General features: G+C 49.4%; 10 protein-coding genes and 1 non-coding gene across 17 annotated transcripts; 6 read left to right on the top strand and 5 right to left on the bottom strand.

The window, feature by feature from the left end:
- Positions 1-93: 93 nt before the first annotated feature.
- FOIG_04326 (uncharacterized protein) lies at positions 94-1,469 on the top strand. The gene is made up of 2 exons (XM_031202501.1): positions 94-221; positions 275-1,469. Exon 2 carries the CDS (start codon positions 398-400, stop codon positions 839-841), a length of 444 nt encoding a protein of 147 aa, XP_031067948.1. The 5' UTR covers positions 94-221; positions 275-397; the 3' UTR covers positions 842-1,469.
- Positions 350-5,769, bottom strand: FOIG_04324 (amyloid beta protein binding protein 1). Of its 2 annotated transcripts, XM_031202500.1 has the most exons (5): positions 4,941-5,769; positions 4,311-4,886; positions 3,953-4,262; positions 2,808-3,899; positions 1,852-2,754 (listed from the first exon to the last, which is right to left on the bottom strand). In XM_031202500.1, the coding sequence occupies exons 1-4, from the start codon at positions 5,298-5,300 to the stop codon at positions 3,544-3,546; spliced, it is 1,602 nt and encodes a 533-aa protein (XP_031067947.1). In that variant the 5' UTR covers positions 5,301-5,769; the 3' UTR covers positions 1,852-2,754; positions 2,808-3,543. The 2 variants fall into 2 exon arrangements, with proteins under 2 accessions (XP_031067946.1, XP_031067947.1); XM_031202499.1 differs by having other exon boundaries at positions 350-3,899.
- FOIG_04325 lies at positions 3,101-3,216 on the top strand. The gene has a single exon (XR_004093425.1). It is a non-coding gene; the product is annotated as a 5S ribosomal RNA (ribosomal RNA).
- Positions 5,770-6,259: 490 nt separating the features above from the next.
- On the top strand, positions 6,260-9,277 carry FOIG_04323 (uncharacterized protein). 3 transcript variants are annotated; one of them, XM_031202498.1, is made up of 7 exons: positions 6,283-6,464; positions 6,521-6,666; positions 6,726-7,377; positions 7,428-7,723; positions 7,772-7,940; positions 7,993-8,702; positions 8,759-9,277. In XM_031202498.1, the coding sequence occupies exons 3-7, from the start codon at positions 7,217-7,219 to the stop codon at positions 9,121-9,123; spliced, it is 1,701 nt and encodes a 566-aa protein (XP_031067945.1). In that variant the 5' UTR covers positions 6,283-6,464; positions 6,521-6,666; positions 6,726-7,216; the 3' UTR covers positions 9,124-9,277. The 3 variants fall into 3 exon arrangements, with proteins under 3 accessions (XP_031067943.1, XP_031067945.1, XP_031067944.1); XM_031202497.1 differs by having other exon boundaries at positions 6,521-6,672; XM_031202496.1 differs by having other exon boundaries at positions 6,260-6,464; positions 6,521-7,377.
- Positions 9,181-12,051, bottom strand: FOIG_04322 (uncharacterized protein). Its single transcript, XM_031202495.1, has one exon. It carries the CDS (start codon positions 11,722-11,724, stop codon positions 9,451-9,453), a length of 2,274 nt encoding a protein of 757 aa, XP_031067942.1. The 5' UTR covers positions 11,725-12,051; the 3' UTR covers positions 9,181-9,450.
- A 68-nt stretch (positions 12,052-12,119) lies between these two features.
- Positions 12,120-13,355, top strand: FOIG_04321 (uncharacterized protein). Its single transcript, XM_031202494.1, has one exon. It carries the CDS (start codon positions 12,238-12,240, stop codon positions 13,231-13,233), a length of 996 nt encoding a protein of 331 aa, XP_031067941.1. The 5' UTR covers positions 12,120-12,237; the 3' UTR covers positions 13,234-13,355.
- Positions 12,152-15,846, bottom strand: FOIG_04320 (transcription initiation factor TFIIF subunit alpha). 2 transcript variants are annotated; one of them, XM_031202492.1, is made up of 3 exons: positions 14,237-15,846; positions 13,729-14,182; positions 12,152-13,673 (listed from the first exon to the last, which is right to left on the bottom strand). In XM_031202492.1, exons 1-3 carry the CDS (start codon positions 15,563-15,565, stop codon positions 13,459-13,461), a joined length of 1,998 nt encoding a protein of 665 aa, XP_031067939.1. In that variant the 5' UTR covers positions 15,566-15,846; the 3' UTR covers positions 12,152-13,458. The 2 variants fall into 2 exon arrangements, with proteins under 2 accessions (XP_031067939.1, XP_031067940.1); XM_031202493.1 differs by having other exon boundaries at positions 12,152-14,182.
- A 529-nt stretch (positions 15,847-16,375) lies between these two features.
- On the top strand, positions 16,376-20,278 carry FOIG_04319 (uncharacterized protein). Its single transcript, XM_031202491.1, has one exon. The coding sequence runs from the start codon at positions 16,844-16,846 to the stop codon at positions 20,009-20,011; it is 3,168 nt and encodes a 1,055-aa protein (XP_031067938.1). The 5' UTR covers positions 16,376-16,843; the 3' UTR covers positions 20,012-20,278.
- FOIG_04318 (uncharacterized protein) lies at positions 16,387-22,214 on the bottom strand. The gene is made up of 2 exons (XM_031202490.1): positions 21,804-22,214; positions 16,387-21,757 (listed from the first exon to the last, which is right to left on the bottom strand). The coding sequence occupies exons 1-2, from the start codon at positions 22,010-22,012 to the stop codon at positions 20,245-20,247; spliced, it is 1,722 nt and encodes a 573-aa protein (XP_031067937.1). The 5' UTR covers positions 22,013-22,214; the 3' UTR covers positions 16,387-20,244.
- A 256-nt stretch (positions 22,215-22,470) lies between these two features.
- FOIG_04317 (ribose-phosphate pyrophosphokinase) lies at positions 22,471-24,913 on the top strand. Of its 2 annotated transcripts, XM_031202488.1 has the most exons (3): positions 22,471-22,665; positions 22,806-22,953; positions 23,010-24,913. In XM_031202488.1, exons 1-3 carry the CDS (start codon positions 22,555-22,557, stop codon positions 24,260-24,262), a joined length of 1,512 nt encoding a protein of 503 aa, XP_031067935.1. In that variant the 5' UTR covers positions 22,471-22,554; the 3' UTR covers positions 24,263-24,913. The 2 variants fall into 2 exon arrangements, with proteins under 2 accessions (XP_031067935.1, XP_031067936.1); XM_031202489.1 differs by having other exon boundaries at positions 22,806-24,913.
- Positions 22,491-26,394, bottom strand: FOIG_04316 (oxidoreductase). 2 transcript variants are annotated; one of them, XM_031202487.1, is made up of 6 exons: positions 25,646-26,392; positions 25,283-25,592; positions 25,175-25,230; positions 25,017-25,125; positions 24,427-24,956; positions 24,361-24,380 (listed from the first exon to the last, which is right to left on the bottom strand). In XM_031202487.1, the coding sequence occupies exons 1-5, from the start codon at positions 26,065-26,067 to the stop codon at positions 24,924-24,926; spliced, it is 930 nt and encodes a 309-aa protein (XP_031067934.1). In that variant the 5' UTR covers positions 26,068-26,392; the 3' UTR covers positions 24,361-24,380; positions 24,427-24,923. The 2 variants fall into 2 exon arrangements, with proteins under 2 accessions (XP_031067933.1, XP_031067934.1); XM_031202486.1 differs by having other exon boundaries at positions 22,491-24,956; positions 25,646-26,394.
- Positions 26,395-26,828: the final 434 nt, after the last annotated feature.

The raw sequence follows: 26,828 nt of genomic DNA, 5'->3' as shown, positions 1-26,828 counted from the left end.
GTTGACAAGCGAGATCGTGTACTACATAGAGTGGATTACATGTTGGCTCGTATATGTAAGAGATCTATCTTTCTGCCAGATCGACCGTCAATCTTTGAGCTCTCACAACACAACACAAAATGAAATAAAATAAAATAACCAAAGAAAAAAAAATCAAAATCAAAATCAAATGTAATTCCGCTCTCCCTGATTAATTTTCCGTCAAGCGCTATATCATGCAGGCATTCATCCGATGTTACCACTCGCCTCCCCATTGACCTTAGTCTTGCCTTAGTAATTAACCACATCACACATCACCTTGCTTTTAGAACAAAAGCGCGCACTTCACGCACGCACGCACGCACAAGCAAAGCGAAGCAAATCAAATCAAATCAAGCAAGGCAAGCGATTCGTTCACATGGACAACCTCCGAGGATGGGACACCAACTTCCCCAAGGTACGGAGTACAGAACGCACTCTTGTCAAAAATGAGCCTCGCATCGCGCGTGTGATCATTAATCGACCCATCGGAGACTTCTTTCATACCACTCACAGAACTCTGGTTAATACTCCCTCTACCAAGGGTCTGGGATCCTCGGCCCGTTTCTCTGAATCCCCTCCAGCTCACGACTTCTACCCCGGGTTTTCCCCTCCAAGCCCTCCAACTGTTTCGGACCCTGGTTACCTTTCAGGGAAGGTGACCGTGATCCGGCTGGATAATAGTCCTGATACCGAACTCCGTGTCCACTGCTCGTCACGCTCCACGAGACTCGGAGACTCCCTTCAGAGGCCCGCTCACTGCTCTCTTCAGTTTACGAAGACCTGGGGTTCCCGGCGCCAAGATTCATCCACTTCAGAATGAGCCGGCCTGATTTACCGACCATGTTCCCACGTGAGTTGGCTATCGGAACACTCTGGCAGGCTCTCGCCCGCTGTCCTCAGCCTCGGCGCGAGAAATGGCCGCCTCTGCCCCTCCGGCCGGATGGGTCTGACTGTAACGAGCCATTCCAAACAGCTTCGTGATTCTGCCCTCATCTAATTCATCGACATGTACGGATACGTCTGTCTGTCTGTCTGTCTGTATGCATGCGCTGGACACTTCAAAGCCACGCCTGAGATTCCAGGTCGAGCGGCCAGTCGGAGCGTAAACCCGTGGTTACCATTATGCCCGGATTCAACATCGGACATTGTCTCTATCAAGAATAAACTCAACCCAGAACTAACCCTCCATCAGCAGCTCAACACCCTATTCTTTGCTTCTTTCTGACGTTTTGCATGAATATTGAATACTCTGCTGCCCTGAGCACTTTGGCTTTGGCAACACTCGACACGCCCTGGACACAAACACGAAAATCCTGTTCTGGCGAGGCATGAAGCAGAGCTACAGTTAAACCTTGGAAAAGATCTCGGAAATCTCGGGCTCTCCGTCACACCAGATACTAGAATCTTGAAGAAAGAACCTCATTCTGTCCTCTGATAGGCACGTCGTTAACATCCGGTCACGGTCCTTTTGCATTTCCGTCGATCATAATACTTGTAGAATGCTGAGAGCCCCTGTAACATCCCCAGCAGCAGTGAAGAAAACAGTATAGTGGCACTTATATACCCCATATGTGACTCGATCTGATAACATGTCATGGCAGCACCCCTCAAATCCGGCACTGGAGACCCCATGAGCTTGCACTCGTTCAGACTAGTAGCCGCCGAAATTCGGTGCCAAGTGTAGACTAGCAGAGACGGCCCAAAATAATGCCGAAGATTGATTCGATTTCGCCTAATATCCCGTGGTTCATGTACAGATGTGACCAGAGGTCACCAAACCTACAGTTTGACAAGGCCATCATATACATCAAATATAGCTTAGCCGAGTGATGGCTGGAGACAGTGCTCCTTGCGAGATCCACATGAGATCCGGCGCGTTAGGTAAACTTTGTTATTAGCCATGAGTCTAATGATGTTTTCGTTGTTGTGGTAATAAACCTCCGGACGTATTATAGGGGCAGTGCTGGACATCCGACCTGCTTCATAGGAATATAGGCCGCCACCAATACACGATCAACAACTACATTGCACAAACTTGGACATGAGGTCTTTGTTACACTCTTGGCCTCAATTGCTACTTGGACATGCAGGTTGTGCGTACCTTACAGCGGAGGTCAGACAGCACTAGGCTTGAAGAACTTGGCAGTCGATGTAGAGGCGGTGGCGACGTCCAGCAAGAGCAAAAGCTTTGCTGAAAGAAGACGTCGTATTGCCATAAAGCGGTGAGTGGTAAGCCATTCCGTGATCCGCCCTTGATACGACTGTTGATCAACTTGAGACGTGGTAGAGCGCTTGCCACCTGACGTCCGGGGTAAAGAAACACTCCCTCCCAATCCACCTCCATTGAAGCTCCCGCATTCTTCGCTAAAGCTGAACAATAAGAGGACTTACTGGTAGCCCTATGAGACTAGCAAGCTAGGTTGTACCTTGATGATTGCGGTCGTTTCTAGAGAGTTCCCGTCAAAGTTCTCACAGCCTCCACACCAGCAACAAGAGCGTCGATCCAGAGGCAGATGCGACTCAGGCAACCCTGCTAGCGTATATAGGTATCTCGGGAAGATGCGAGAGAGAGTTTTCGGCAGGAAGAGGCTTTTAACAATTGGCAATATTCAGCAAGGGTGACTGACGGTGGATGACTTGATCAGTTTTGCTGGGGCAAGGAGCTCGTGGCAGGCGAACTCAAGTACAGCGCTAATTCGTTAGCCACAACGTCCCTTGCCAGAATATAGGTAGCTAAACTTTAGTATAGTTATCTTACGATGGCAAAAAGGAACGTAATTCCTCACCGGTTCCTGGCCTGATATCGAGATGACATGTTTGATGCCAGGAGTGTTGATGGCCCCGCAACCCACAACTATCACCGAATGAGGCCTTGTTTGTACGTACTCATGATTTCAGGAGACTGCGGAAACGCAGTCTTTCGATGAAACGTGACTAGTTCTGATAGTGGGACTGTCTTAGTCAAGCAACATGACCTGCTCATATGCCAGGAACATCGGGAGACGTCCCGGACGCTTCAATGCATAGAACATGCAGGACGAAGTGGCCATAAGCAACACCATCATCATGTCAAGCACATACGACCAAAGGTAGTGGAAAATACGGGATCCCGTCCGCTCTCCCATAGTCAAGCCACTAACCGGCGGATTAGTAGTTGGGTCGGTGACGACCAGCGAATCCCCGCTGTTGTATGTTTTTTGCTGGATGTGTGTCTCTTCTTGTCTTGGGCTTCTTGCTTCATATGGGAAGTATCGTCTTTTGTTCACGGCTGCGGCGAACACGTGGTCGATATCTGTGGTTGGGGTTGAGGGAGAATCGCGATGTTGAAACCGAAACCTGTTCTCATTCAGAAGATGGCGTCAGGAGACCCTACCACGTTGAGCTACTCCACGATGTCCATTGCTGCTTTTCAAAGTCGTTCGATGCGATGTTTTCTATTGTGAATCCTTCTATCCAGTCATTAATCGTGACATTACTCCGTTTCCATCTTTCCCATAAGATACCTCCAAGGGCTGATACTTTTTACAGGCGGAGGACCTGACAACGGCTGTCGATACCGTCGAAGATACAAGTGTTGTCGATGGGCACATATTGCTTGGTGATGATCTTGATCATCTCTTGAGCAACCATGCCACCCGTGAGGGCTGATATGTTGTGAAGCTCGCCGCCGGCCGCGCGCTCAACCTCTTGGGCAGTCTTCTTGTAACGTTCATTTTCCGTGGCTTTTGGTGCGGCCTTACCAATGAAACCCATAATCTCATCTGCAGAAGCAGTCTTGGTATTTGATGTTGCCAACAGGGCGAGGTACAGTGGGACCAGGGATAGAGGCATCTCGGGCCCAGCAAAGGCTGACATCTCGTCGTTTGCTAGCTCTTGTTCTGTACGCGATATGTTATTAAAAGCCCTTCTGACCAGAAAGAGCTGTACTTACCGACAAGCTTATCGAGACTGGTAGTCTTGTCTCCAGGGGCATTAATGAGCTTGATAAAAGGAGCATTCTTGCAGAAGAGCTCGACCTGCTCGGGGTCCACGTCCTGACCGCCAGGAAGACTTCGAGCGGTTTCCAAAACTTGACCAACATCCTGGCGAGCCCGTTCTTTGTAGATGTTCTGTAGTTTGATGTACACGTTGGATTGAGCCTTCATGTCAGGCAGTCCTCCAGGGACAGGTAAACGGCCATGTTCGTCATAGAATCGTTTCACAGCCTCTGTGATGACCCAGAAGCCAGATTTGATCTCCTCCTGACAAAGGTTAGTGATAAAGTCAACATTGATTGCACTTGTTCTTACAGGATCTTGGTGCACATAGTCAAAGACTTGTCGAAGAGAACTAGGAAGGGAGGGGGTTACGACATGCTTCATCACAGCAGCTATAGCCTCTTCAAAATTCTCTTCACCTCCCTCAGGGTTGTCTGTCCTCATGGCTTCGGAGACAGTTTTGCGGAATGCGGTCTTGTCGATGTAGCTGGTAGGGTAATCGCCGTCGTGAGCTTGTTTCCATTGCTCTAGATAATGAAGGAGAATGACGACCATAGGTAAGTGACCATGCTCATGACTATCGAGGTTGTCGATGTTTTCAGTCATGCTCTGGGAAAACTCAAGGAGTTCAGGCCAAGGGGCTAGAAGTCGCAGATCTGTAGTGGCGGTCTCGTCGGGATGGGTGTCAACGATAGGAAATGTGCCGGGTAAGGTGGTCTTGAAGTAGGAGTAGTATCCCACGGAATGAACCGCAATTGTAGGAATTTTATATTGGTGAGAATAATTTTGAATTAGCTGGACCTGATCTTGAGGCAAAGGCAGAGCATATAGGATCATGGTGAATGTTGGCGAGCTACTGAGAAGGTGATCTAGGTGGAAAGATTCATCCTGAGATATGTCAGTGGGATGGATCATTGCGGCTGGGCAGATTGAACGACATACCTGGGTTTTAGGATACCATTCACCCTGTACTTCAGGGTTAAGTTCCAAGAGAAAATTGGTGCAAGCTTCAGCTCTGGACTTGCCCAGCCAACTATCATCTACGAAGAAATTGACACCCAAATCTTGATGAGTTACAGCGTTCTGGTCGGCAATGGTGAATCGGCCAATACCAGGCAGAACAAGATTCTTGAAAGTCTCAACGCCGACAGTACCAGCACCGGAGTTAACGAGGAGAATATTGGCCGACTCGAGAGCAGCCTGACCAGAGGCAGCCCAAAGTCGGAGTTGGCGGTCATATTTCCGCTCCTTCTCTGATGGACCTTGAAGTACCGGAGGGGTCTGGATCATGACATCGGCCATATTGAGGTCCGATGCTGATGAACGAGAGTGTACTTGTACGTGACTGTGACTGTGACTGTCCAGGTAATGATGCGATGTGGCACCGCGTAGCTTGCTCTGTAAGAAGTCACACAGCGAGCAGACGGACTTCGGATAAACGAGTGCCGCGAGACCCTCGACAAGATGTCAGAGACTGCTGGTATAGATGCTATTGATGAAGCTCTCGAATGGAGTGGGTGAAGACGGTGTCGAATAATCGGGCAAGGTTGCTGAGTAGTGCACTGCCTAGCAATAGACCAACCATTTCCGACCACTCACTGTTCGACGTGGGGCTAAACTGCGCTACGTCACAACTGGGAGTAGCCGCTCAAGTGGAGTACTCGCGTGGTAGAAGCTCGTGATTGGGTTATCTTTGTCGGAACTGCTGAAATTGTGCTCTTGCCTTGTGATGACTTTTGAAGGAATAGATGTGAGACACGAGAAGGATATGGGACGGACGTAGAGCTGGTGATTTAAATGAAATTATTTTGGCTTCTTGTATTAGCTTGGGGACAATATCGAAAGTATATTACAGTTTCTCGCCGAATTTGAGGGCACAGCTCAGGACACCCGAAAGTAAAAGCCTTGAGGACGAACTTGAGCCGGGCCAACCATTACATGCAAATAACATTAAATTTTGTTGTGATGCTCTGACGATGATAGTTACCAAACTATTGAGCTAAGTGAAGAGAGAAAAAGATATAACTGGTTAAGGTTTACTAAGTCCATACTATTTAAATTTACCCAAACCTTTTCTTTTTGTGGTTTGAATAGAGGCCCTGAGATTTTTTGCCTGCCCCTAGGGATACAAGCCGTCCCACTCGTTCCAATATGACCGACCCCAGGCTCTATGTATGAGGTAATGCAGAATCCTTCGGCAAAAAGATGGAGTGATTGCAAAGCCTAGGGCACCAGGATGAGACGTTTAATCTTTTGAATGGACCTTATGACCTTAAAGATGAAACGGAAATCCGTGCTGAACTTCACCGTCCGCTCTCAACGTTATACGGTGGAAGATGCGTGATTCGCTGATAAAAACTCCGAGACCGACACTTGCAGCCAAACAAGCATTTCTCTGCACGACCGGACTTTCAGATTCTAGCAAACAGCTTTTTCGATACATCGGAGAGCCGCACGTAACCATAAGTAGCTACTTTGCCTTACCCAGGAGGTATCTAGCGGTTTGCTCATTTATCTTCAAGCTTCAGGATTGGCTTCCTTTCTTCGAATTGATTTCCCATTTACGCCTAGCGCTGGCCTTCAAGATCTTCAATCCCCCATCTATCAAGCACCCACGGATGAGACCTTGGGATCTGCCAATCATTCTACGAGACCATCATAAGCGAATGCGAGAGTGGACCCTCCATCACTCCACTTCAACGTCCTCAAGCTGACTGCTTCACTAAGATAGCTCGGACTCGCAGCCGGGAAGTCATGTTGGTCCCCAATTCTCATTTTAGTGATTCTCATAGCATGTCTCGCAAATCTTTGGCCGGGGTCATTGTATGCGAGAGATGCATCATCGTCAGCGGAATGCCTATATCCAGATCTCCGGGACCACTTACTTGCAGCCCTCATCCTGATCATATAAGGGACGGAAACTTCTGATCATTTTGTTTTAGTATAACAAAATATCAAGACTGATCGAGACAAACGAAGCACCAGAATAAAGCCCTATTACTCGTACTTGCTACTTATTGTTTGGTGATCGAGAATCCCCACGCGCCAGTGATTCAGCCAAACCTGCTTGCAGTGCAACATTTCCTGAAGATTTTGGGGCGTCCATCAGGACTACCCAGCTCCCACAGTCAACTACTTCATCCCACCGTTGTTGCAATCTTCTTGGAATATACCACAGGAATCTTGTCGCCTTTCTCATCTCCTTTCACACACCCATCATGGATGCAAGAGTAAATGAGAAGGATACGCGTACCCAAGACGATGGCAAACCAGAAACCATTTCGGGCTCCCAAACAGAGCGCTCACTTCCCGTTTCAGACCGCGACGAAACTGAAGTCCATGTAATCCCACCTGCTCGTTTCTGGGGCCTCTGTGTTGGGTATGTCCCATCATCTCTTGCCCTAGCCCGCTACTAACACACACTTCAAGAGTCCTTCTAGGCCTGTTCCTGTCTATGATCGACACCTCTATCGTTGCAACAAGTCTACACAGTATCGGAGTCGACTTTGAGGTCCTCGAGGACGTCAACTGGGTTGCTCTTGCATACACTCTTGCATATCTCGGATGCGCCATCGTCTTCGCTCGTATATCCGATATTGTTGGACGTCGCGATGCCTTTATCGCAGCCTATATAATCTTCTTCATATTTTCTCTTGCCTGTGGCTTTGCACAGAGTATTAACCAACTCATCGCATTTCGTGCTCTGCAGGGCATCGGAGGTTCAGGTATGCTCTACTGAACCGTCATATTCCCCATGTCGTTAACAGAGTCAGGACTGTACTCTCTCACGATGATCATGCTGCCTGAAATCAGCCCAGATAGCATGAAGCAGCACATAGCGGCTCTGGTAGGCTTGGTCATTACCATGTCAGGTGTCCTTGGCCCTGTTCTGGGTGGTATCTTGACACACTATGCTTCTTGGAGATGGGTGTTTTGGATCAAGTATTGCTCCTCCTTAAGATAGATGCTTTATCATGTAGCTAACAACTTGCAGTGGCCCTGTTGGTTTTGTATCTCTCGTCATATTTATCTTGACTTGGCCTAAACCGGAATACCTACCATCACAAGAACGACGTGCTTGGAAAGAACTTGACTTTCTTGGGTCCCTCCTTGCTATTGCTGCTGCAGTTTTGGTCGTTTTCTCATTTCAGAATGCTGGCACAGAAAGATCTAACGATGGATGGAAAACTTCCATATTCATTGCACCTCTGGTTTTTGGCCTGCTTGCATGCGGTCTACTCATTGCTTGGCAGATCTTCATTCAGCATCGATGGCACGATCGGTTTGCTTCCGCATTCCCAATCATTATCTTTCGCAATAGGATCTACTCTACTGCCGTTGTCAACACCCTCCTCAACGGCTTTCCTTACTTGCTGCTCATCTATGCCATACCCCTACGCTTCCAAGTTGTTAGTGGCAAGTCTGCTCTCATCTCGGGCGTCATGTTGCTCCCCATGTTGGGGACAGCCGCTATTGGCAGCCTTTTAGCAGGCAAGATTAACGCCACCAAGAACTACACCTTTGAGTCATTGGTACTTGGCTCAAGTGTTATGACAATCGGCTGCGGATTGCTCACGTCGCTGTCACATGAGCCCAATGATGCAAAACTTCTTGGTTACATGACATTTTGTGGTCTTGGCTTTGGCTTAACCGTCGCGTCTTCGACAATGTTATCAACGGTTGAGGTGCCTATTAGGGACTATGGTATGCATCACACCTTGGGTCGTGGAAGAAGGCTTTTGCTAACAACACATCATTAGCGCCCGCACAGGGTATTCTCTCTCAAGTTCGGCTCTTAGGTGGTAGCTTGGGCATCGCAGCATCATCAGCCTTGCTGAACGAGAAAAGCTCAAAGTATCTTTCGGGTGTTCTTACGGCCTATGAGCAAGCAACAATTGGTGGTTCTAACACACATCTCACTAACGCACAGTGGTCAGCTGTCCGCTATACCTACGCTGATGCATTTCAGGTAGAGATGAAGATAGCGACAGTAGTTGCAGCTTGCTCAGTCATATCCGCATTTGGTGCCTTTCGAAAAGGGCGTCTTTTGATAGCCGAGCAAAGGAAGATAATTGTTAGAGAAGAGGAAGCTCGCCGCCGTGCACAAACGGCACAGGTTGTATAGAACAACCTCGGCTCATGTTTATACACAGGATATCATACCACACACAGGGTTGCATATCGGCGTTACAATCTTTTGACTTAAATATCTTTAGGGTTGTATTGTAAATCAATAGGGGTCTAGATCTTCTTCTTGTCAACTCTTAATTTTTCCTTGTCTCCCAGCAAAGGGTCACCGTAGCCTGCTAAAGCCACACACCTTATTTCCGCACTTATAACCAAGGGGAAGAAGTATGAGCTGCACACCACTATAGCCGCCACCACAGAAAGAAGAGCTATACAAGACATCATATTGAATGGGAAGCATCTGAGTCGTTGGTCGTTATATTATCTATGTGCCATCATCCATACTACTACCTTCCTCCTTCGTTGTATCCCGATACATGTCCACCGCTGCTGTACTTGGCCTCCTCGGCTTCATATCATTGAGGGCCTCACTCTCCTCATCAATATCGTCACCGTCATCCCCCTCGCCGTCGTCATCCGACGCGTCTGGCGACTCTGCAAGACTGTGCTGCAGTGATGCCATGAAGTCACCTGCTGCCTCAAACTTGGTGATCCCCTCCTTATGAGGTAAAGTCGAGTACATCCTCTGGGCCTCGTCAAGACATCGCCTTGCCTGGATGTGCTTGGACTGCTGAAGCCAGGCATCTGCGCTGAGCACGCTCCAAGTTGCTGATTTTCGACGGCGCGAACCCCAGTGCCAACTGCCGACCCCCTCTTTCGAACCATAGCAAATAGCGAGTCGTTCCTTTATCAATGCATCGCCCACGCTGCCCGAGATCTTGGACTCAAGAAGCCTCACGCCCCAGCGGCCTGCATCATCAATATTGGTCCCACCCCGTAAACGCAGCAGCTCTAAACCCAGGAGCAAGCTTCGCAATGCTCCGTAGGGGGCACTGCACCGGGTGTTGTAGGAGTAAAACGCAGCCTCCAACATTTGATCTATTGTCTCGGCACGATTCTTCGATGACATCTGTTGTGGGAGAAGTAAAAGACTTAGCGCAGCCATCTCATTGGCAGCGGCGTGATGTTTCCAGGCCTTGGAATCGCTAAAATCGGATCTCAAAAGATCATATGTTGAATGCGCCAGTTTCCAATCCCTCAACATGAAGGCGTAGTCCGCCAATTTTCGCATAATAGCCTCAGGGGCTTCTGATCCATAGAACCCAGCAGCATTGTAGTTGTCTCTTGCGTTGCTTGTACCTGTGGAATTCCTGGAGCTGCCGGTGAACGCCCACTTCCTGGATAAATTCATGAAGCGACCCGTGAGACCTCTTCGGCGGGAAGCAACTTGGTCATTCCACAACGATACATTTCGTTCCATGGTAGGGATGACAGACATGGTCACCATCTCACGCACAAACGTACGAATGGCAGTAGCATCAGATTCAAATATGTAGCGTGTTGGGTCCTCAAAGTCCTCGTCATCTTCACTCCTTCGGATATCTTCCAGTTCCTCTTGCGCTGACATCCAGTCGCTGCGGGGAAGCGGAATACTGTCGTCGTCTGTCTCGGCACTCTGGCTGCTTCTCAATCGAAGAAAATGGCAATGGGGTCCCATATTTCGTTTCATTTGTTCAAACAGCCCCATAGATCTTGTTATGTCGTCCTTCTCTTCATCGTGGACTAGGACATAGTATCGAATAAATTCACTGTCTACCCAAAGCGGAAGTTTTCGGCTCCCCTCCTTTGTCTCTGTGTAGAGTTTCTTTAGCTCTTCAAGAGGATTCGGATTCCGTGAGCTAATGGCAACAACACATGCTACCGGATGTGAAAAGGTTTCATGGGGTGAAATAGGAAGGCCAGATAGCAACCGTCGCAAATAAAGAGCGTAATATGGTGATGTCTCTTCTGAGCCCGTGTCTGGACCCGCGAACAAGCCATGCTGGGGCAGCGCTGCGAACGACTCCTCTGCATAGGACAAATGGCTGTTGACTACAGCTTCCGCGTCCATGAGAAATTGCTTATCCCTGGATGTGCTCGCTTGGCTGCCATTCTGACCTGGCGAGGATGCAGGATTCCTGAAACCCGAAACTGTGGGGTCGGGGTGTTCAATATTATCACCGAATCTTGTAAACCTGATAGAGAAGCCTTCTGCGGCTTTGCTCATTCCGTTGCTATCCCTGATCGTAACTTTGCCTGGCACGTCTTCACCAAAGGGTCTAAGTAGTTCCCAGAGACCATTTCGAAAGCCCTTCTCGTCCATCAAAGTATCTGTATCATGGGAAGAGTAGATCGAGACATGAGGTACGAATGCCCGGAGGATGAGATTCAAAGGTTCGGATCCATCGCCCCCAGTCTCAGGTAGTGAGCGGCTTGGTCGGGCATCGAAGACGGTATGGGAGAGAACTCGAGAGGGCGATCCTCGACCAGCTGGGGATATTGAGCGCGATCCAGGTGGAGAGAGAGTCGAGGCATATAAGGAAGCAGCCGACGGGTTGGAGCGACGAAAGGCCAGATTGGTTTCCGATTGCGATAATGGTAGTGACTCTAATACAGGTGTGGAGTGTCGCGACTTTGTAAGCTTCATGGCAGACGCGGCTGCGGGCAACGCCTGGAGCGGTTCCGTCGGCGAAGCTGCATTCTCGATAGATTGTGGCATGAAGGCGATGGCGAGCAGCGGCTTGCGGTGATGATGTCGGACGGGGTCGTAAACGTAGGGGTCCTAGGATATAGGTATGATATAGGGCCGGACTTCGGAGGATTATGAGGCGTAAGAAGGTGAGGGTGAAAAGCGAATAGTATAGGCCACAACTCGGCTCGGCATGATCCTGTCACTGAAGCAAATGGGACATTAGGTGAATATAGGTAACCAACGCCTTTAAACTTGAAGAACTTTGATCTTAGATTAGCAACAAAGGTTTGGCGACCATGTGGAAACTCGGGATATGATGGCGGTACGTATCCTTACCTCATTGTGGGTGTGCCCAGACCGGGAGAGCCAGGGACAGCGGACAACGGAAAGTTGAGCTCTCCACTGTAATTGCTCTACCGAGGCGAGAGCCGCAATATGTGATAGCTGCATATCTGTACGGGAACATTCAAGGTTCCTAACTCAAAAGACAAGTCCTGTCACTCTCCTTTTAACCCAGTCCTTGTCGCATCAAAAAACAAAATGCCTTCAGACTTATCAGCATATCTCGCTTCTAAATACTTGGTCGCCGACCCAAAACCAGCGAAGAAACGGAAGCGCAAGCGCGGCGCCGATGCCAATAATGGCCTTCTTATTACAGACGATGACGATTCAGGTTGGGGCAACACCAATACGCAACAGGATGACGAGGGAATAGATGCTCCGGTCACAGTATCGGGGCGATCTGCTGAGTTTCGAAAAACCAAGAAGAGCAATTGGAAGTCAGTTGGAGGCGACGCGACATCAAAAGATGATTCGGCTGCGGCTGCGGCCGCAGACGCGATTCTAGCATCAGCAGCAGCGGAGCAAAACGCAGCTCGCGATGAAGACGAGGACATGCCCATTATCGAAGATGACGAATCAGCTGTCAAGATGAGCGACGGAACACATGCAGGACTGCAAAGCGCAGCAACTGTTTCAGCGCAACTTAAACGGCGGCAAAAAGAAGAACGCGAAGAGTTCGAACGGCACCGCAAATCAGCAAAGGAGGAAGAAACAGTATATCGAGACGCCACGGGCCGAAGAATCGACATATCAATGAAGCGCGCCGAAGCACGACGTGCCGCTGCTGAGGCAGAGGAAAAGGAACGCCTGGCCAAAGAAGCTCTCAAGGGTGACATACAGCTTGAGGAGGCTCGTAAGCGCCGAGAGAAGCTACAAGATGCCAAGCTTATGTCATTCGCGCGTACGGCCGATGACGAAGAAATGAATCAGGAATTGAAAGAACAGGAGCGCTGGAACGATCCTATGATGCAGTTCATGGCCGAGAAGAAGCAAACAGACACAGGACAGAGCAAAAAGTCAAAACGCAAGCCAGTTTACGCTGGCGCAGCGCCACCAAATCGGTACGGAATCAAACCAGGCTATCGCTGGGATGGTGTCGATCGCGGCAATGGTTTTGAAGCTGAGAGGTTCAAGGCACTTAACCGTAGAGAACGGAACAAGGGACTTGAATACTCTTGGCAAATGGATGAATGAACGGGTAGAGTTTGATGCAGATATTCTATTATATACCCATTTTAAGCGCTAAACTAATTGACCTTATCCTCCATAAGTAATAATCTGAATGACAAGATGTATACTGTTGTTGGATTCCGATATTACGTCTGGTTCGGGGTGCGCTAACAAAGAAGTCGCAAGGCAAATAAACTCCAGAGGAGAAAAAAGACACGATATTGCCGCCCTGATCGGGTATCTATTCTTTTACGATCTTCGGCGAAGTCGCTTGTCAGGTCCATAGTCACAAAGCTTCTTGACAAGCTGAATCCACTCAGTCTTAGACATCTGGCCTGGTCTATCACCCAGACGGTGGTTGAAGAGCTTGATCAACTCGTTAACGGTGATGCCTTCGACGGGAATCTTGTCGAGAATTTCGGATGGTTCGACAGCTGAAGCTCCGGGTGAGCCAGGAGAAGCAGCTGCAAGACAATATTAGTTATAAATCTGTCTGAAATCAGTCCAAAGAAAACTTACCACCCTGGGTTGGGTTGGGACTGCCAGCTCTGGATGCCGAAGGAGTGCCCCGAGCACTGCTACTAACCAACTTCAACTTCTTCCTCTTGGGTGCAGCTCCATCTGACATCTCGCCAGCAGTTGCCTCCCCATCACTACCAGATCCAGCAGCCGTAGGTCGACGGGCGGCTCCGCCTTGTAAAAGAGGAGTCCCAGACCTGCTTCCCGTGGCAGATGTGACATTTTTCTTGAGCTTTTTGCGGGAAGATTCGTTTCCACTCGACTCGGAGAGTGCTGGGGAGCCGGCTCGCTTGAGCGACTTGCTCTTCTTAGAGCCTTCAGGCTTCTTCCCGGAGGGAGTATTGGTGCCCTTCGATCCGGAACCGCTCTGGTTCTTGTCGTCCTTATTGACGTCCTTCTTCTCGTCATCTTTCTTGTCTTCCTCTTCCTCCTCGTCGGATGAGTTGTCATCAGACTTGAAATATCAGTTAGCATTATTTTGACCCAAGTTGATAAAAAAGGACTTTACCGAGCTGCTCCATGGATTCTCTTCGGAATCGTCGCTTTCGTAGATATCCTCTCGATCTCTCTTGATCAATGCCTTCTTGGTGGCTTTGCCGAGCTTCTGTCGTAGAATCTCTTCTCGGAGTTGTTCATCCAGTTCTTTGTCTACTTCTTGCTCGTCGCCTTCTCCGAATAAGTTGGCACCGAGTTGTTCCCGACGAATACGGTCCTTGGAGTCCTTTGTGTCTTCATCGTCATTCCTTTCGAACATGGGAGCCTCATCATCATCTTGAAATTCATCGCCCGACATATCAATCTCATCATGCTCCAGTTTCTCTGACCTCGAAGCGGCCTTGAACGTGGCACTTTCAGTCTTGACCATCGGGCCGCTTCCGTAGAACATTTTTCTTGTGGCTTCCAAGTCTTTTCGCCCAGCTTTCTTCTCTTCGTCTCTCATGACCCAACGGCCCACATCCACCTTCTTACTCATAAAGGCCTCCACCTCATCAATGTCGTAAGTCTGGAAAGGAGGCTTAGACGTAAATTTGTACCACTTCTCCAGGGGGATCATGCGGAAGACGGACTGATCAATCATGAAGGCCACGTTAGATCCAGAGAGTGTGTCCACGAAGTTGCCAACCCAAACATTTTTACCCTCTGCATCTTCGAGATGCCATGGAAGAGCTTCCTCGTATCGCAGGTCGGACGCCTTCTTAGCAGTTTCAGTCTTGGGCGCCCGGTTGAACGTTGTTTTCTCCTCTTTTTGCTTCTTCGGTCGCTTGGGATTAGGGTCTTTGGCCACAGGCGCAATCTTGGCCTGGTCAATGGCGCGCTGAGCCTCCCGTTCAGCTTTCCTCTGCGCCTGTCTTTCCACCTCTTCCTCGTCAGCCTGAGGCGCTTCAGGTGCTTCGGTCTTGACGGCCCTTCCCGGAGGGGGTTGGCGAGCATCTCGTCGGTGCAATGTTACAGGTCGTGCGAAGTCGTCCTGGTCGGTTGGATCGATGGATTTTCCTCCTGCTTTAGATTGAGTGAACTTCATCATGTGGTATCGAATGCCGTCGAGAAGATCCTTCTTCGTTGTCATAATGGGGATGTCGTTGTACTTAGGTGGCGGTGGCTCTGACCAGCCACCATTTTGACGTCGAATCTCTTCAATGTTTGGCTTTGTTCCATTTGGCCTACCCGAAGCAGATGGCGCTGTCGGCCTGGGTGGTGGTCTTCGAGAAACAAGGGGGTTTGCCTTGGGATTTTTACGCAATGGCCGAAGGGGGTTTGGCTTCTGTTTCTTCGGGGCACCATTTGGATAACCAGGCGCATTGGCGGGCGGATTGCCTGGGGGAGGCGGCGCGCTCATGTTGATGAAAGAGGTCGCGCAATCGCGAAAGAAATCCCGGAAATGCTCTGACGACAACAGGTCACAGCCTGTAGCCTAGCTCTGCGCAGAGCGCGAGGCAAACTAAATCAACGCGCGTATCTGGAGGAGTTCGTAGATTATAGTGATGGGAGTTTGATGCTGTTTGTTTTATCAATACAGGAAAAGACTGGTTTTGCCAGGCGAGGGCGGAAAGGAGCTTTTTATGCCCGGACAAAGATGATGCTGAATGCAGGGACAAAGGTCCTGAGCAAGATGGTACGCCTACCTTATGACGATGACAAAGGCTCTGAAGTAAGAAGCCACATGTGGCTGTGCGCTCCCCAGTTAGCTTCCAGCCGCCAGTGTTCCTGGGCCTTGAGACCTTGAAACTATGAGGTATAGACCACAGGTCGGGTCTTCTCGAGTTTTACACTTAGATACCCAAACAAAGTATCCAACGAGGAGTATTGTTAAACGAATGCCCTGGCCCTGAAGCGCAAAGGTCGTACATAGAGCTTTCCTATAAAATCACTGTTTCTTGATCGCGTGGGAATGACGCATGGTTGCTACTGTCCAAGGACAAAGAGAATATAAACTCTACCTTTATCTATCACGGAATGTTATTTGATACACAGTGTCAACATGCGAATACTGTCATTTTGTTGTTACCCACCTGTCAGAAGTAGGTATCAAGCTTGGTATGACAGACACTTTTTCACTCACGAAGTGGTTTGCACAGTAAATACTACTGAACACAGCACTGTAGTACACTATGAATGCCTCTGGCAAACAGTGAACTCATAACTGCATTTTGTGGAGATCAGCAGCTCCAACCACGCCCAGCACATTTCAACATCACACCTGTACGACTTCATTGCCGCAGTCACGGCCCCCAACGAACAATTGTGCACCCAATCCATTAATCTCTCTAGCTTCCCACTTCGTCCGTTCCTTTGTTCATCCGTGTTGGTGAGACGAGGCCAAAGCATCTACACATCTTTGCCTGCCAGGACCCCTCCCTTCATCCAGTTGAAAGAAAGCGCAGAACTGAATTGGAGTTGTTGCATCCATCGAGTCTACCGCGCGTTAGGCTTGATGCGCCTTATCACGCAAGAAAGTGTTCTTTACGGAAGCGAATGTTGGGATAGTGTTCGCTGAGCGGGATGCAACTATTCACACCCTGGTCGACATTCTTACAACAAAGAGTTCTATCGCACGGAGCTTAACGGCAAGACCAATTCCGTTGCTCTATCACATATTATTTTTCTCGAGTCACAAATGGTTCCTCATCGGCGTGAGCCTCAGGTGGAGGCCCCTGGTGACTCCCAAGCAGGCCTTGAGAATCACTTGCGCAATCTGATCATCTCTAATGGCCCACCATTACACGATTCTGTGCCCAGGGCTTCTCTGCAGTCAGCTCCACTATCTCAGAGCAACTCAGATAACAGGGGTGATTCTGTTGAAACGTCCGACGGTGCCCCTCATCAGTCCAAGCCTGCACGGAAGCGGCTAAACCAGGCACAAAGACGCCAAATGAGCTCTCAACTATCCATATCTATTGATCCTCGGGCCCAGCAACCTCCCCCAGATAGAGCTTACCAAAGTCCGACATCTCAATACTCCCGCCCCTCTCAGCCTTATCAACGTCACATGCATACTGACACTCAGCCATGGGGAGCTCCTAGCGAAAATCGTCAAAGTGGCTCGTTTTCCCATCGCCACTGGAATGGCCCTCAGCAGCCTAGGTATCGAGGCTATGATAATACTCCTCCCTCCTCTCGAGGCCGCCCTAACTCTATGCCAATCCAATCGAACCGGAGTTCTGGTTACTTGTACAACACCAGACGCGCAGTTCAGTTCCATCCCGAGGAAATTGCAGCTCAGGATGCTCTGCTTGATCAACTTTGTTTTCAAGTCGTTTCCAATTCTGAAATCGAAAGGTCGGAAATAGCAGAAAAGGAGGAATTCCGTTGCAGGATTGAAACCATTAGTCGAGAGGTCATCGCCAACTATGAGAAGGAGGAAAGGCCAGAAACAGACTTTCAACCCCTCACAGTTCAGCTGAAATGCTTTGGCAGTCTGTCTTCAGGCTTCGCAACCAAGGCCTCAGACATGGATCTTGGTCTTCTTTCACCAATGTCTGCCTCCCAGCCTGATGCTCCAGGATCTCCTATACCGCGTCTCCTAGAGAAGGCATTCTTGGAAGCTGGTCTAGGGGCGAGGCTTCTGACCCGAACTAGAGTCCCCATCATCAAGCTATGCCAGTCCCCGCCGGAAAATCTTCGGCAAGGACTTCTTGAGGAGAGATTTCGATGGGAGAATGGCCTTGATGAAGCCCCGGAAGGTCAGGAAGATGATGAACACGATCCACAAGCAGCAAACAATGAGCATGAAAGTCAGCAAGACCCCCTTGCAGGGATTCAAAACAGTCCCACAACCGTTGTTGAGCCCGTATCACAGGATTCCATCCAAGTCGGCACGAAAACAATTGAACTTAAGCAAGGTCCCAGAAGTTCTCTCTCCTCGTACTATGGCTTGGCCAAGCGAGTTCTTCGTAGGGCCGGTGGCCGTGATGCTACCATCTCTAATTGTCGCGTACTCTCGGATGAAGATTGGATTCTATTGAACAGAGTGAGCGAGGCCTTCATCAGCGGTCTTGCGGATACTCGTCTTCGTGATCGCCTGTCCACGTACCCGTCTCTCTCCTTTGTGCAAAATGCAGACACTCCCACCAAACGATCTTTGCTTGGGGTATACACCCAGGTCGAAGGCGAACATATTCGGCAGCGCTGGGAGGAGAGTGGTGTCGAAGAGCGTAACCCGGCTTCTCAATCATTGACTGGGCAGGCCTTGAAGGTGTGGGAGGACGCTCAATACAGAGAAACCTTTGGTACCGATCCCATTTTTTTCACTAAAGAACTTCAATTGGCCCTTGACAAGCTCAAAAGGGCCCCTTCCGTGCAATTTGTGGTTTTGGAACAGGGTCAGCATGAGGCGCCTATGTCATACTATACGAGGGCACTCTATATTTTTAACGGACTAAAGCCAGCTAATGAACAAGCCATCTCAAAGTGGACGAGTATGCTTGTTACTCAATATGTCAGCGGTATCCATCAGGAGGAGATTCAAAAGATGTTACAGTCATGCATAACCACATGTTCTGAGTCCCTGTCGCTCAGAGGAGTCGGACTCTTACACAAATGCATCCATTTAGCGTGGGAATTTGAACGAGCATTAGATAAGGATTCCTACGATGAGTCCGTCGTCCAGGATGTTATGGACTATATCACGCTGCTGCGGTCACCTTTACAACAAAATGATCGCCTGAGGCTTGGCGATGGGTTCTTCATTCCCCTCACACCAACAACGGTAGACCTTGTGGCGAGAATCCGACAACTTCCAGACCCTCACAAGATGGCTCCGAACCAGCCACGCGATCGATACAGAGATCATTTAGAGTTTCCCAAGACAGGCGCAGGTGTGCAATGTGACATCAACTTCTCCGCCCATTTGGCTCTTCACAACACGGCTCTCCTACGATGTTACTCTCACACCGATCCGCGCGTTCGGCCCATGGTCTTGTTCGTCAAGCATTGGGCGAAGACTCGTGGGATCAACTCGGGATATCGCGGAACCCTTAGCAGCTATGGCTACGTTTTGATGGTCCTTCATTATCTAGTCAACGTCGCTGAGCCCTTTGTTAGCCCAAATCTCCAGCAGCTCGCTCCTCCTCCGCCCCCAGGGCTCTCGCCTGTTGAATTCGAGGATATGGTTATGTGCCGTGGCCACAACGTTCAGTTTTGGCGTAACGAAGAGGAAATCCTGAATCTGGCACGTGCGAACCAGCTAAATGGTAACAAAGACACCATTGGCCACCTCCTGCGTGGCTTCTTCGAGTATTATGCCCATAGCAGTATGCTCAGCACTTCCATGGGCAGAGGATTTGACTGGGGAAGAGATGTGCTCAGTTTGCGGACCCCAGGTGGTTTGCAGACAAAGCAAGACAAGGGTTGGACTGGCGCCAAAACAGTCATCGAGGCTCAAAATGTTGGGCCTCATCCGCCACCTCAGTCCGACCAAGCGACTTCCACGACAGTGCATCCTAAGGAGAGTGATGTAAAGGATACAGGAGCACAGCCCAAGCAGGGCACGCAAGGCAGCGTCACAGGTAAGAATGGAGAATTCAAGGAAGTCCGTCACCGCTATCTCTTTGCTATCGAAGACCCCTTCGAGCTGGATCACAACGTTGCTCGAACTGTCACACACAACGGTATTGTGTCAATTCGCGATGAGTTCCGTCGGGCGTGGAAGATTATCAAGTCGGCTGGCAATGGCAGTCCCCAGGAAAGCTTACTCCGGGATGTGGCCGACGTAGAGGAAGAAGGCAGTCCTTTGTCTCGCCTCCTGGATGAGATTCATGGAGCGGGTCGATCCCGGAACACTTGATTGTATAATTATGATGTTGAGACGATGTACGAAGTTACGGACGGGTCAGGGTCAGGATCGGTGGTGGCGCAACGAGACGTAATCGTGTGGCTCAATATTTGAGTCTTTGATAATGGCTAGGCTTGGTGGGATTTATTGTCGGTACGATATTCACCATGTAACAAATTACACAAGAGTAGTAAGCTTCTTTTGATCTTGGTATCGGTATGCATTGTGATTTTTGATGCTTAACTTTATTGAGACAGCACATCAAAGAAGTTTCTTGACGAAGACTTGGCAGAGTTGTTCTGCCTTTTGGGGGCATCATCTTTACCCACCTTTCGCTTTTTCTTGTCTTTGGCAGTTCTTTTTGGCTTTGCGTCCATGTTGGCATTTGGCAATGGGACAAGCCTAGAAATTTTCTTGTAAATCCGGTCCTCATTGCTTCTTTGCAGAAATACAATGGTTCTCTCCACATCAGGAAACTCCGCCAGAGGTGGTAATGACGACAGCATGTCGTTTAGATCTGGTAGGGTTCTTTGAAGCTGCCCAAGTGAGATGATTTGCTTCAAGAGTCGAAACGAATAAAAAGCAGCTTGAAGATGAGCAACAAAGTGAAGAGTATCCCAAGTAATTTTCCTAAAAGTTGGGGCTTGTAAACTCTCTTCCAAAATCTGCAGTGAATGTGAATGCTTGCCATCTTCATGGCTATATCGTATATCAAGGGTCAGGCACAGGATGTACCAAGCCCGAGTTATGTCGACTTGTGTTCCTGCTCTGATCATAGTCATCAGTCTGACCAACTCTTGAGACCAAGCTTTCGCTTCTTTTTGGGGTAGCATAGGAACCTGTCGCCCTTTTTGCACCAGAGTGTTGACCCTCCGGTACTCCTGAACAGTTGAAAAAGCACCAGGAATGATCCATCGGGCTACTGTGTAAGCCAACTGTCGAATTGACGTGCTCTGTTCCCAGGCACTTCCCCGCGAAGGACTCTCTAACAGAATAGGAAGAAACATCTTGGGGTCGCTTGTAGTGTGCATGTGGCCACTCTGGGGTCCCAGTTGCAATACCATCTCCGATATTCTGGGGTCCAGTGAACCGATCTCTATTACTGTTCCGCATGTTGAGGTGGGAATTGGTGCAACTACATGGTCTAGATACTCGTGACAGAACTCAGTGTAACCCGTTTGGTCGGTGGTTGGTTGTGCACACTTCTGCAAGAGTTGTGGAAGTGTCGAATGGGCAGACCGTTTTCGTTCGTAAGCAAGTCGGCACATCTCAGCAGAAGACGCAAGCTTAAGTTTCTCGCAGATGTGGGAAGGACAAAAGCTTGCGCATGCGAGATTGGACTGATCATCAAGATAAATGTCGCGAAGAAAGACGACGCTTCCCTTGCCCAGATCATGAACCAAAAGATCCGAGTCGGAGGTGAGAACCGTCCCGCCCGATTGCGACAAATGCTGTGCGCAGTATGCATCCGCCTCGCCCGGAACAAGAATCACTATCTTTGTGTAGCGTGGCGAAGACCTCAAGGCATCAATGATAGCAGGGACATGAAAACTGGGTGGCAATGCCGGTTTTCCTGGTGGTTTAACTGCAGTGAAGAGGACTGGAGCAATCTCATTGGCAGCCGAGAAGTACGATGGGAAGAAACCATTGGTTTCAGATGAATGTGAGACCTTCAATTGATTGAGACTTTTGATCATGCGCTGCATGCGAACGGGTTCTTTTCCTTGTGGTAGATATCCGTCAAAGTATATGGCGTCGCTGTTGTGGTCAGTCTCAACCAGGCAACAAGAGACACCAAACTTACATGCCTACACCACGCCGAGTGAGTTCATCCAACCATGCTACAGCGGTCTCACCGAGAAGTTTGTATGACGGCTGAGGAATACCATGTCTGTTGCAGATGTACAAAATATGATACGCTAATGCTGGTCCATCGATGACTACGTGTTCATTGTTGAGGAGTCCATGAACAACGTATGGCTCTAGGGTAGGTATGAGGCGAGGAATCCCCATGTTGCGGGAGGGTTTCAAGGTTAGTGAAGCTCTATCCCATTTCCATTGAGAAAAAGCCCAGTTTGTTATTGTTCAAGAGAATAAAATAGGTCTTTCCGGGCTCCTCAGTGTCGTTGTTACTCAGAACTCAGTTGTGGAGGTTCCAAGGCTGCTCTTTCATCGTAAAAGGGACTGGCATCTCAGCTAATCGAGCAAGAATTTCAAGGCCCTTGTCTGAGAAATTGCGAGGCTGTGACGCAGTTTCCGGGATGCCCCGCTTAGTTAATGACTGCGGGGGTAGTAGCACAGTGTATGACACTGTAGCTCTTCCGGCTTCGGGATGCTTGATTTGGTGCCAGAATTGGCCTTTGACCCCACTATAAGAGAAGCCCAGCTACTATCTACAGTAAGTGTCAGCTTTCCGACACACAGTGCAACGAGCCGGGGCAACGAAAAAAAAAAGCTCCAACCTGAACGCGGCTTTCCTTCAACCTCAACTTTTCTTTCTTCCTCCATTGCCTTCAAAGCTTCACCCTTCCACGTCGGTCGATGGGCTGGTCAAGATGCGCAATACACTGATCTTCGCAGGCAATTCCTGCCCAGTCCTCACAGGTCAAATCTGCGAGAATCTGGGCATGCATCCTGCCAGCGCTGAGCTTACCCAGTTCTCCAATGTGAGCTTCCCTTGCCCTCGTGCTCGTAGCCATGGTCATTCAACATGACCCTTCTTTGGCCAACCATCACGATTACTCCTCTACAGGCCCATGTTTGGCAGTAAAACAAGCTGCGTGCTTTGAGCTAACCAGTGCCCAAGGGTGAAACGAGCGTCAGAATTCTGACAAGTGTCCGAGAGAAGGACGTCTTCGTTGTCCAATCAGGCAGCCCCAGCATCAATGACTCCATCATGGAGCTTCTCATCATGATCTCGGCCTGCAAAGGCGGTTCTGCTAACAAAGTCACTGGTTCGTGGTTCTCGTCCCCTGTTTGAGACCTCAATCGGCTTACTTGTTACGTCCAGCCGTCCTTCCTTATTTTCCCTACAGCCGCCAGTCAAAAAAGAAATCGCATAGAGGTGCGATTACTGCTCGCATGCTTGCCAACTTGTTGGGTGTTGCTGGCGTTAAGCACGTTATCACTGTCGACCTTCATGCCTCGCAGATGCAGGGCTTCTTCAAGTGTCCCGTTGACAACCTGCACGCAGAGCCTATCCTCGCGAAGTGGATCCGCCACAACGTGTCTAACTGGCGCGAAGCGGTCGTGGTCTCCAAGAACGCTGGAGGAACGAAGCGAGTGACATCGCTTGCGGATGCTCTCAAGCTTAATTTCGGGATTGTTACTACAGACAGGAAGCGTGTGAGTAACATGACAGCGAGCATGATCATGAGGCACTTCGATCATAACGTCGAGCGTCAACCCACGCCGTTGGAGTCTAACCGACCCATTCCCTACCGCGGACCGCCGGCTTCCGAACGTGCTGTCGAGTCCGAGGCTACCCCTAAGAGGCAGACACCCCCTCCTCGCTCCACGCGAATTGTGACGAACCCACAGGGCTCTCCCACACGGGTCAACAGCTCTGCTCGTTCAGTCACTCCCAACGCTGCCGAGGCTGCGGATCCTAACACTACCCCCCCTGCTGGATCACCCGATGGTTCGGCCGATGGCGAGGCGGATTATGATGATCATAAAGCGTCTGAGGTTACACAGGGCCGTTTGGTTCAAGGTCGTATCGTCGAGGATGACTATCCGTCTCCTGATCGATCTGTTGTCGATGGCAGTGTGGAAGATGATCCTATGACTATGTCTCATGCTTCATCATTCTTCGTCCCTGAGCCTCAATCTCTTGGAGGATCTGGCGACGCTGCGGCAAGTTCCGATGAGGAGGACAACGCATTCGAGGATCCAGGTGCCGAGCATCTTATCACTCTAGTTGGAAACGTCAAGAATCGGACCGTTTTTATCGTGGACGACATGATTGACAAGGCTGGCTCTTGGATCGCTGCAGCCGAGACGGTGGTCAAGAAAGGCGGAGCAAAGAAGGTTTATTGCATGGCCACGCATGGTGTTTTTGGCGGCGACAGCCTGGAACAACTGCAAGCATGCGAGTGCATCGACCAAATTGTTGTGACCAACAGCTTTCCAATTGATAAGGACAGGGCACGCAGCATCAGCAAGCTCGTGGTTCTCGACCTCTCATTCCTACTGGCGGAGGCCATTCGACGTAACCACTATGGCGAGGCTCTTTCGCCTCTCTTCCAACATTATGGTGATTAGATAGGACTGCATCGCAATGCTTCCAATCTTACACAGTCACCCGTTGCTACGCAATCGTGCCTAGTCTGCCTTGGCAGCTAAGTGCTTATCGACACTACCATTTGTGTTTTGATGATTACTATTCATTTTTAGCGAGGCGTCTGGGGGCAAGGACATATCGGTACCCTATGCTGGACCATTGAATCTGAGGATGAAAATTCCGACAAAAAAGCAGAGTAGGTGATGAATTACGATTTCAGTTCCTGGTCTTTTCGTTTGGGTTCGTGATGTGATGTGATGTAGCGCCAGCCTTTTGTCCTGGATCAGTTAAATGCAACCCAGCGGTGCTGTCACTTGTTGACGGCAAGGGCCCGATTCATCCCAGAATGGGTTCTTAACGGAACGTTGGTAGAATAATCCTTCGGTCTTAGAAGGCCTGCAACTTAGAACCGTCATGGATTCATGTCTCTTCGGGGACAAATGAGTTGTGGGCAAGAGAAATTTCCGAACATTTTGTAAACAGGATGCACTTGATACCAGTTTGTGTCGAATATAGCGGTTTAAGCCATCATATCTATCTATAACTAAGACTTTTATTTAATACAACTCATATAGTAATTGTACCATCTGTTCGCTTGAATCGCTGTTATGCTGGCTGTTTATTATGTTTACTTTCGACTGTCTAAGTTTTTCGGTGCATAATACCAGCACCAGCCTGTGGTCCAGAAGATTAGCCAGAGTTTTCGACTCTCGAGTTTTTGAGTCAGTATCTTACCTGATGACTGGGGAAGACTAGCGTATCGGCAACAACGACGTTCTCTCGGCGAGTTGCGGTAAACACGATGATCTCAGCAATGTCGTCGGGGGTGAGAGGTTCACATCCGCTGCTCGCAAGTCAGTACTGTGTATTTTGACCAGTTCAAGACAACCTACGCATAGACAGCATCGGCCTTTTCCTTGTCGCCATAGAATCGTACCACGGAGAACTCCTATTGAGCCGTGAGAATCTCGTCATGTTGGCCACACATAGGTTACGCTTACAGTTTCGACCTGACCGGGATCAATCTCAATAACACGGACACGACTGGCAATGAGCTCCTTTCGCAAGCTGTCAGTGAAGCTGCGAACAGCGGCCTTTGTAGCGCAGTAGATGCCACCACCGGGGTAAGGCTCTCGGCCAGCAATGGAGCCGACGTTGATGATATCGCCGTGGCCACCGTCTGGTCGGGCGAGGAAGATGGGGAGGATAGCCTGGGTCATATTGATGAGACCTGTGACGTTTGTTTGGAACATAACATTGATGTCCTCCTCAGCAATTTCAGGGGCACGAGCAACACCCTTGACCAGACCTCTATTGTGTTGTTAGCAACCATCCAGCGAAATTGTCCACATACAGGAGCTTACGCATTGTTGACGAGCACGTCAATGTTCCTCCACTCCTCGGGCAAGTTGCCGACAATACCCTTAACCTCAGCAGGGTTGCTCACATCGAGTTTGAACGGCAGAACCTTGACACCATCGCCGACCTCCCTCTTGATTTCTTCAGCAAGTGCATTGAGGGAATCAACACGGCGTGCAGTGAGGATGAGACGAAGATCATTCTTGGGCGCAGTCCGAGCGAACTCCAGAGCCGTGGAGCGGCCGATGCCGGAGGATGCACCAGTGACAAGGATTGTCTTGCCAGTGAGACGTTTGGCAGCGGCGGAAGCCATTGTGCGACGAGTGAAGAGGGGGCGAAAGAGGGGAGTGAAGTAGTTTGAGTGTGAGGTTGACAAAGAGACGTTGAGGGTCTTGAATGCGGTAGTGAATAGGCGACGGGTATTCATTTGTTGACTAAGATGGTGGGGAAGATGGAGATGAGGATGGTGTGATTGGACTTGATAAGAGAGGTTGAAGATTGGAGGAGTCAGAGTTGAAGTATTGGAAAGGGTTCAGTTCGGGTATGAGAGATAATGATGTTGTCTAGACCAGATATTGGTTCCTATCGTGACTCCACTGAAGATATCTAGATTACAAAGACACCTTCTGATCAGACAAAAGGAACAGACAAACAGATCAAGAGAACATGATGATGAGAGTCGAATTTGAGGCCTTTCCAAGATACAATGCCTCCAACGTTCCAAACTGTCATGTTGGAGGAGCGGCCTTTTCTTACCCCGCCATTCGACATGTATTCCAGTGGGGTCGGGTGTTGGAGTTGAGGGGCCTGGGGGGCATGAGTCTAGGAATTGTCCTATCAAAAGCTATAAAAGTTGCTATATTTCTGGCCAAAGTCACGAGAACGCCTATAATCAACGTCATTTTACGTCCTCTACTCTGTGTCTACCCCCAAAACTTGACATGAAGACCTCGGCTTTGAGTTTAACTACCGCCTTTACCCGCTCGCTTACAGCTTCAGCTAGGCATTGGATTTCACTCATCGCCATCATTCGTTAAAACAAGATCGAATTCTTTTATAAGTAGTCCCGAGAGATAGTAGTTTGTCACGGCACTGTCTAACAGGCGTGGCTGCAATCCAACGAGACTGTACTTAAAGGTGCAGCATGGAAAGAGATCTTTATTGAAGATAATTTTGTCCTTGTATAAG

Source organism: Fusarium odoratissimum (genome assembly GCF_000260195.1).
Source record: "Fusarium odoratissimum NRRL 54006 unplaced genomic scaffold supercont1.5, whole genome shotgun sequence".
NCBI classification, from domain to species: domain Eukaryota; kingdom Fungi; phylum Ascomycota; class Sordariomycetes; order Hypocreales; family Nectriaceae; genus Fusarium; species Fusarium odoratissimum.
This window is presented reverse-complemented; position numbering and strand designations above follow the sequence as displayed.

Coding starts and splice junctions, on each gene's coding strand:
- FOIG_04326 (XM_031202501.1), top strand. CDS start 398: ATGGACAACCTCCGAGGATGGGACACCAACTTCCCCAAGGTACGGAGT.
- FOIG_04324 (XM_031202499.1), bottom strand. CDS start 5,300: ATGGCCGATGTCATGATCCAGACCCCTCCGGTACTTCAAGGTCCATCA. Junction 4,887..4,940: donor AATGGTATCCTAAAACCCAG/GTATGTCGTTCA, acceptor GACATATCTCAG/GATGAATCTTTCCACCTAGA. Junction 3,900..3,952: donor CAGTCTCGATAAGCTTGTCG/GTAAGTACAGCT, acceptor TATCGCGTACAG/AACAAGAGCTAGCAAACGAC.
- FOIG_04323 (XM_031202496.1), top strand. CDS start 7,217: ATGGATGCAAGAGTAAATGAGAAGGATACGCGTACCCAAGACGATGGC. Junction 7,378..7,427: donor TTCTGGGGCCTCTGTGTTGG/GTATGTCCCATC, acceptor ACACACTTCAAG/AGTCCTTCTAGGCCTGTTCC. Junction 8,703..8,758: donor GGTGCCTATTAGGGACTATG/GTATGCATCACA, acceptor ACACATCATTAG/CGCCCGCACAGGGTATTCTC.
- FOIG_04322 (XM_031202495.1), bottom strand. CDS start 11,724: ATGCCACAATCTATCGAGAATGCAGCTTCGCCGACGGAACCGCTCCAG.
- FOIG_04321 (XM_031202494.1), top strand. CDS start 12,238: ATGCCTTCAGACTTATCAGCATATCTCGCTTCTAAATACTTGGTCGCC.
- FOIG_04320 (XM_031202492.1), bottom strand. CDS start 15,565: ATGAGCGCGCCGCCTCCCCCAGGCAATCCGCCCGCCAATGCGCCTGGT. Junction 14,183..14,236: donor AGAATCCATGGAGCAGCTCG/GTAAAGTCCTTT, acceptor TGATATTTCAAG/TCTGATGACAACTCATCCGA. Junction 13,674..13,728: donor TCCCAACCCAACCCAGGGTG/GTAAGTTTTCTT, acceptor ATTGTCTTGCAG/CTGCTTCTCCTGGCTCACCC.
- FOIG_04319 (XM_031202491.1), top strand. CDS start 16,844: ATGGTTCCTCATCGGCGTGAGCCTCAGGTGGAGGCCCCTGGTGACTCC.
- FOIG_04318 (XM_031202490.1), bottom strand. CDS start 22,012: ATGGGGATTCCTCGCCTCATACCTACCCTAGAGCCATACGTTGTTCAT. Junction 21,758..21,803: donor ACTCGGCGTGGTGTAGGCAT/GTAAGTTTGGTG, acceptor TGACCACAACAG/CGACGCCATATACTTTGACG.
- FOIG_04317 (XM_031202488.1), top strand. CDS start 22,555: ATGCGCAATACACTGATCTTCGCAGGCAATTCCTGCCCAGTCCTCACA. Junction 22,666..22,805: donor AGCTTACCCAGTTCTCCAAT/GTGAGCTTCCCT, acceptor CCAGTGCCCAAG/GGTGAAACGAGCGTCAGAAT. Junction 22,954..23,009: donor TTCTGCTAACAAAGTCACTG/GTTCGTGGTTCT, acceptor TGTTACGTCCAG/CCGTCCTTCCTTATTTTCCC.
- FOIG_04316 (XM_031202486.1), bottom strand. CDS start 26,067: ATGAATACCCGTCGCCTATTCACTACCGCATTCAAGACCCTCAACGTC. Junction 25,593..25,645: donor GACGTGCTCGTCAACAATGC/GTAAGCTCCTGT, acceptor ACAACACAATAG/AGGTCTGGTCAAGGGTGTTG. Junction 24,957..25,016: donor TAGTCTTCCCCAGTCATCAG/GTAAGATACTGA, acceptor TCTGGACCACAG/GCTGGTGCTGGTATTATGCA.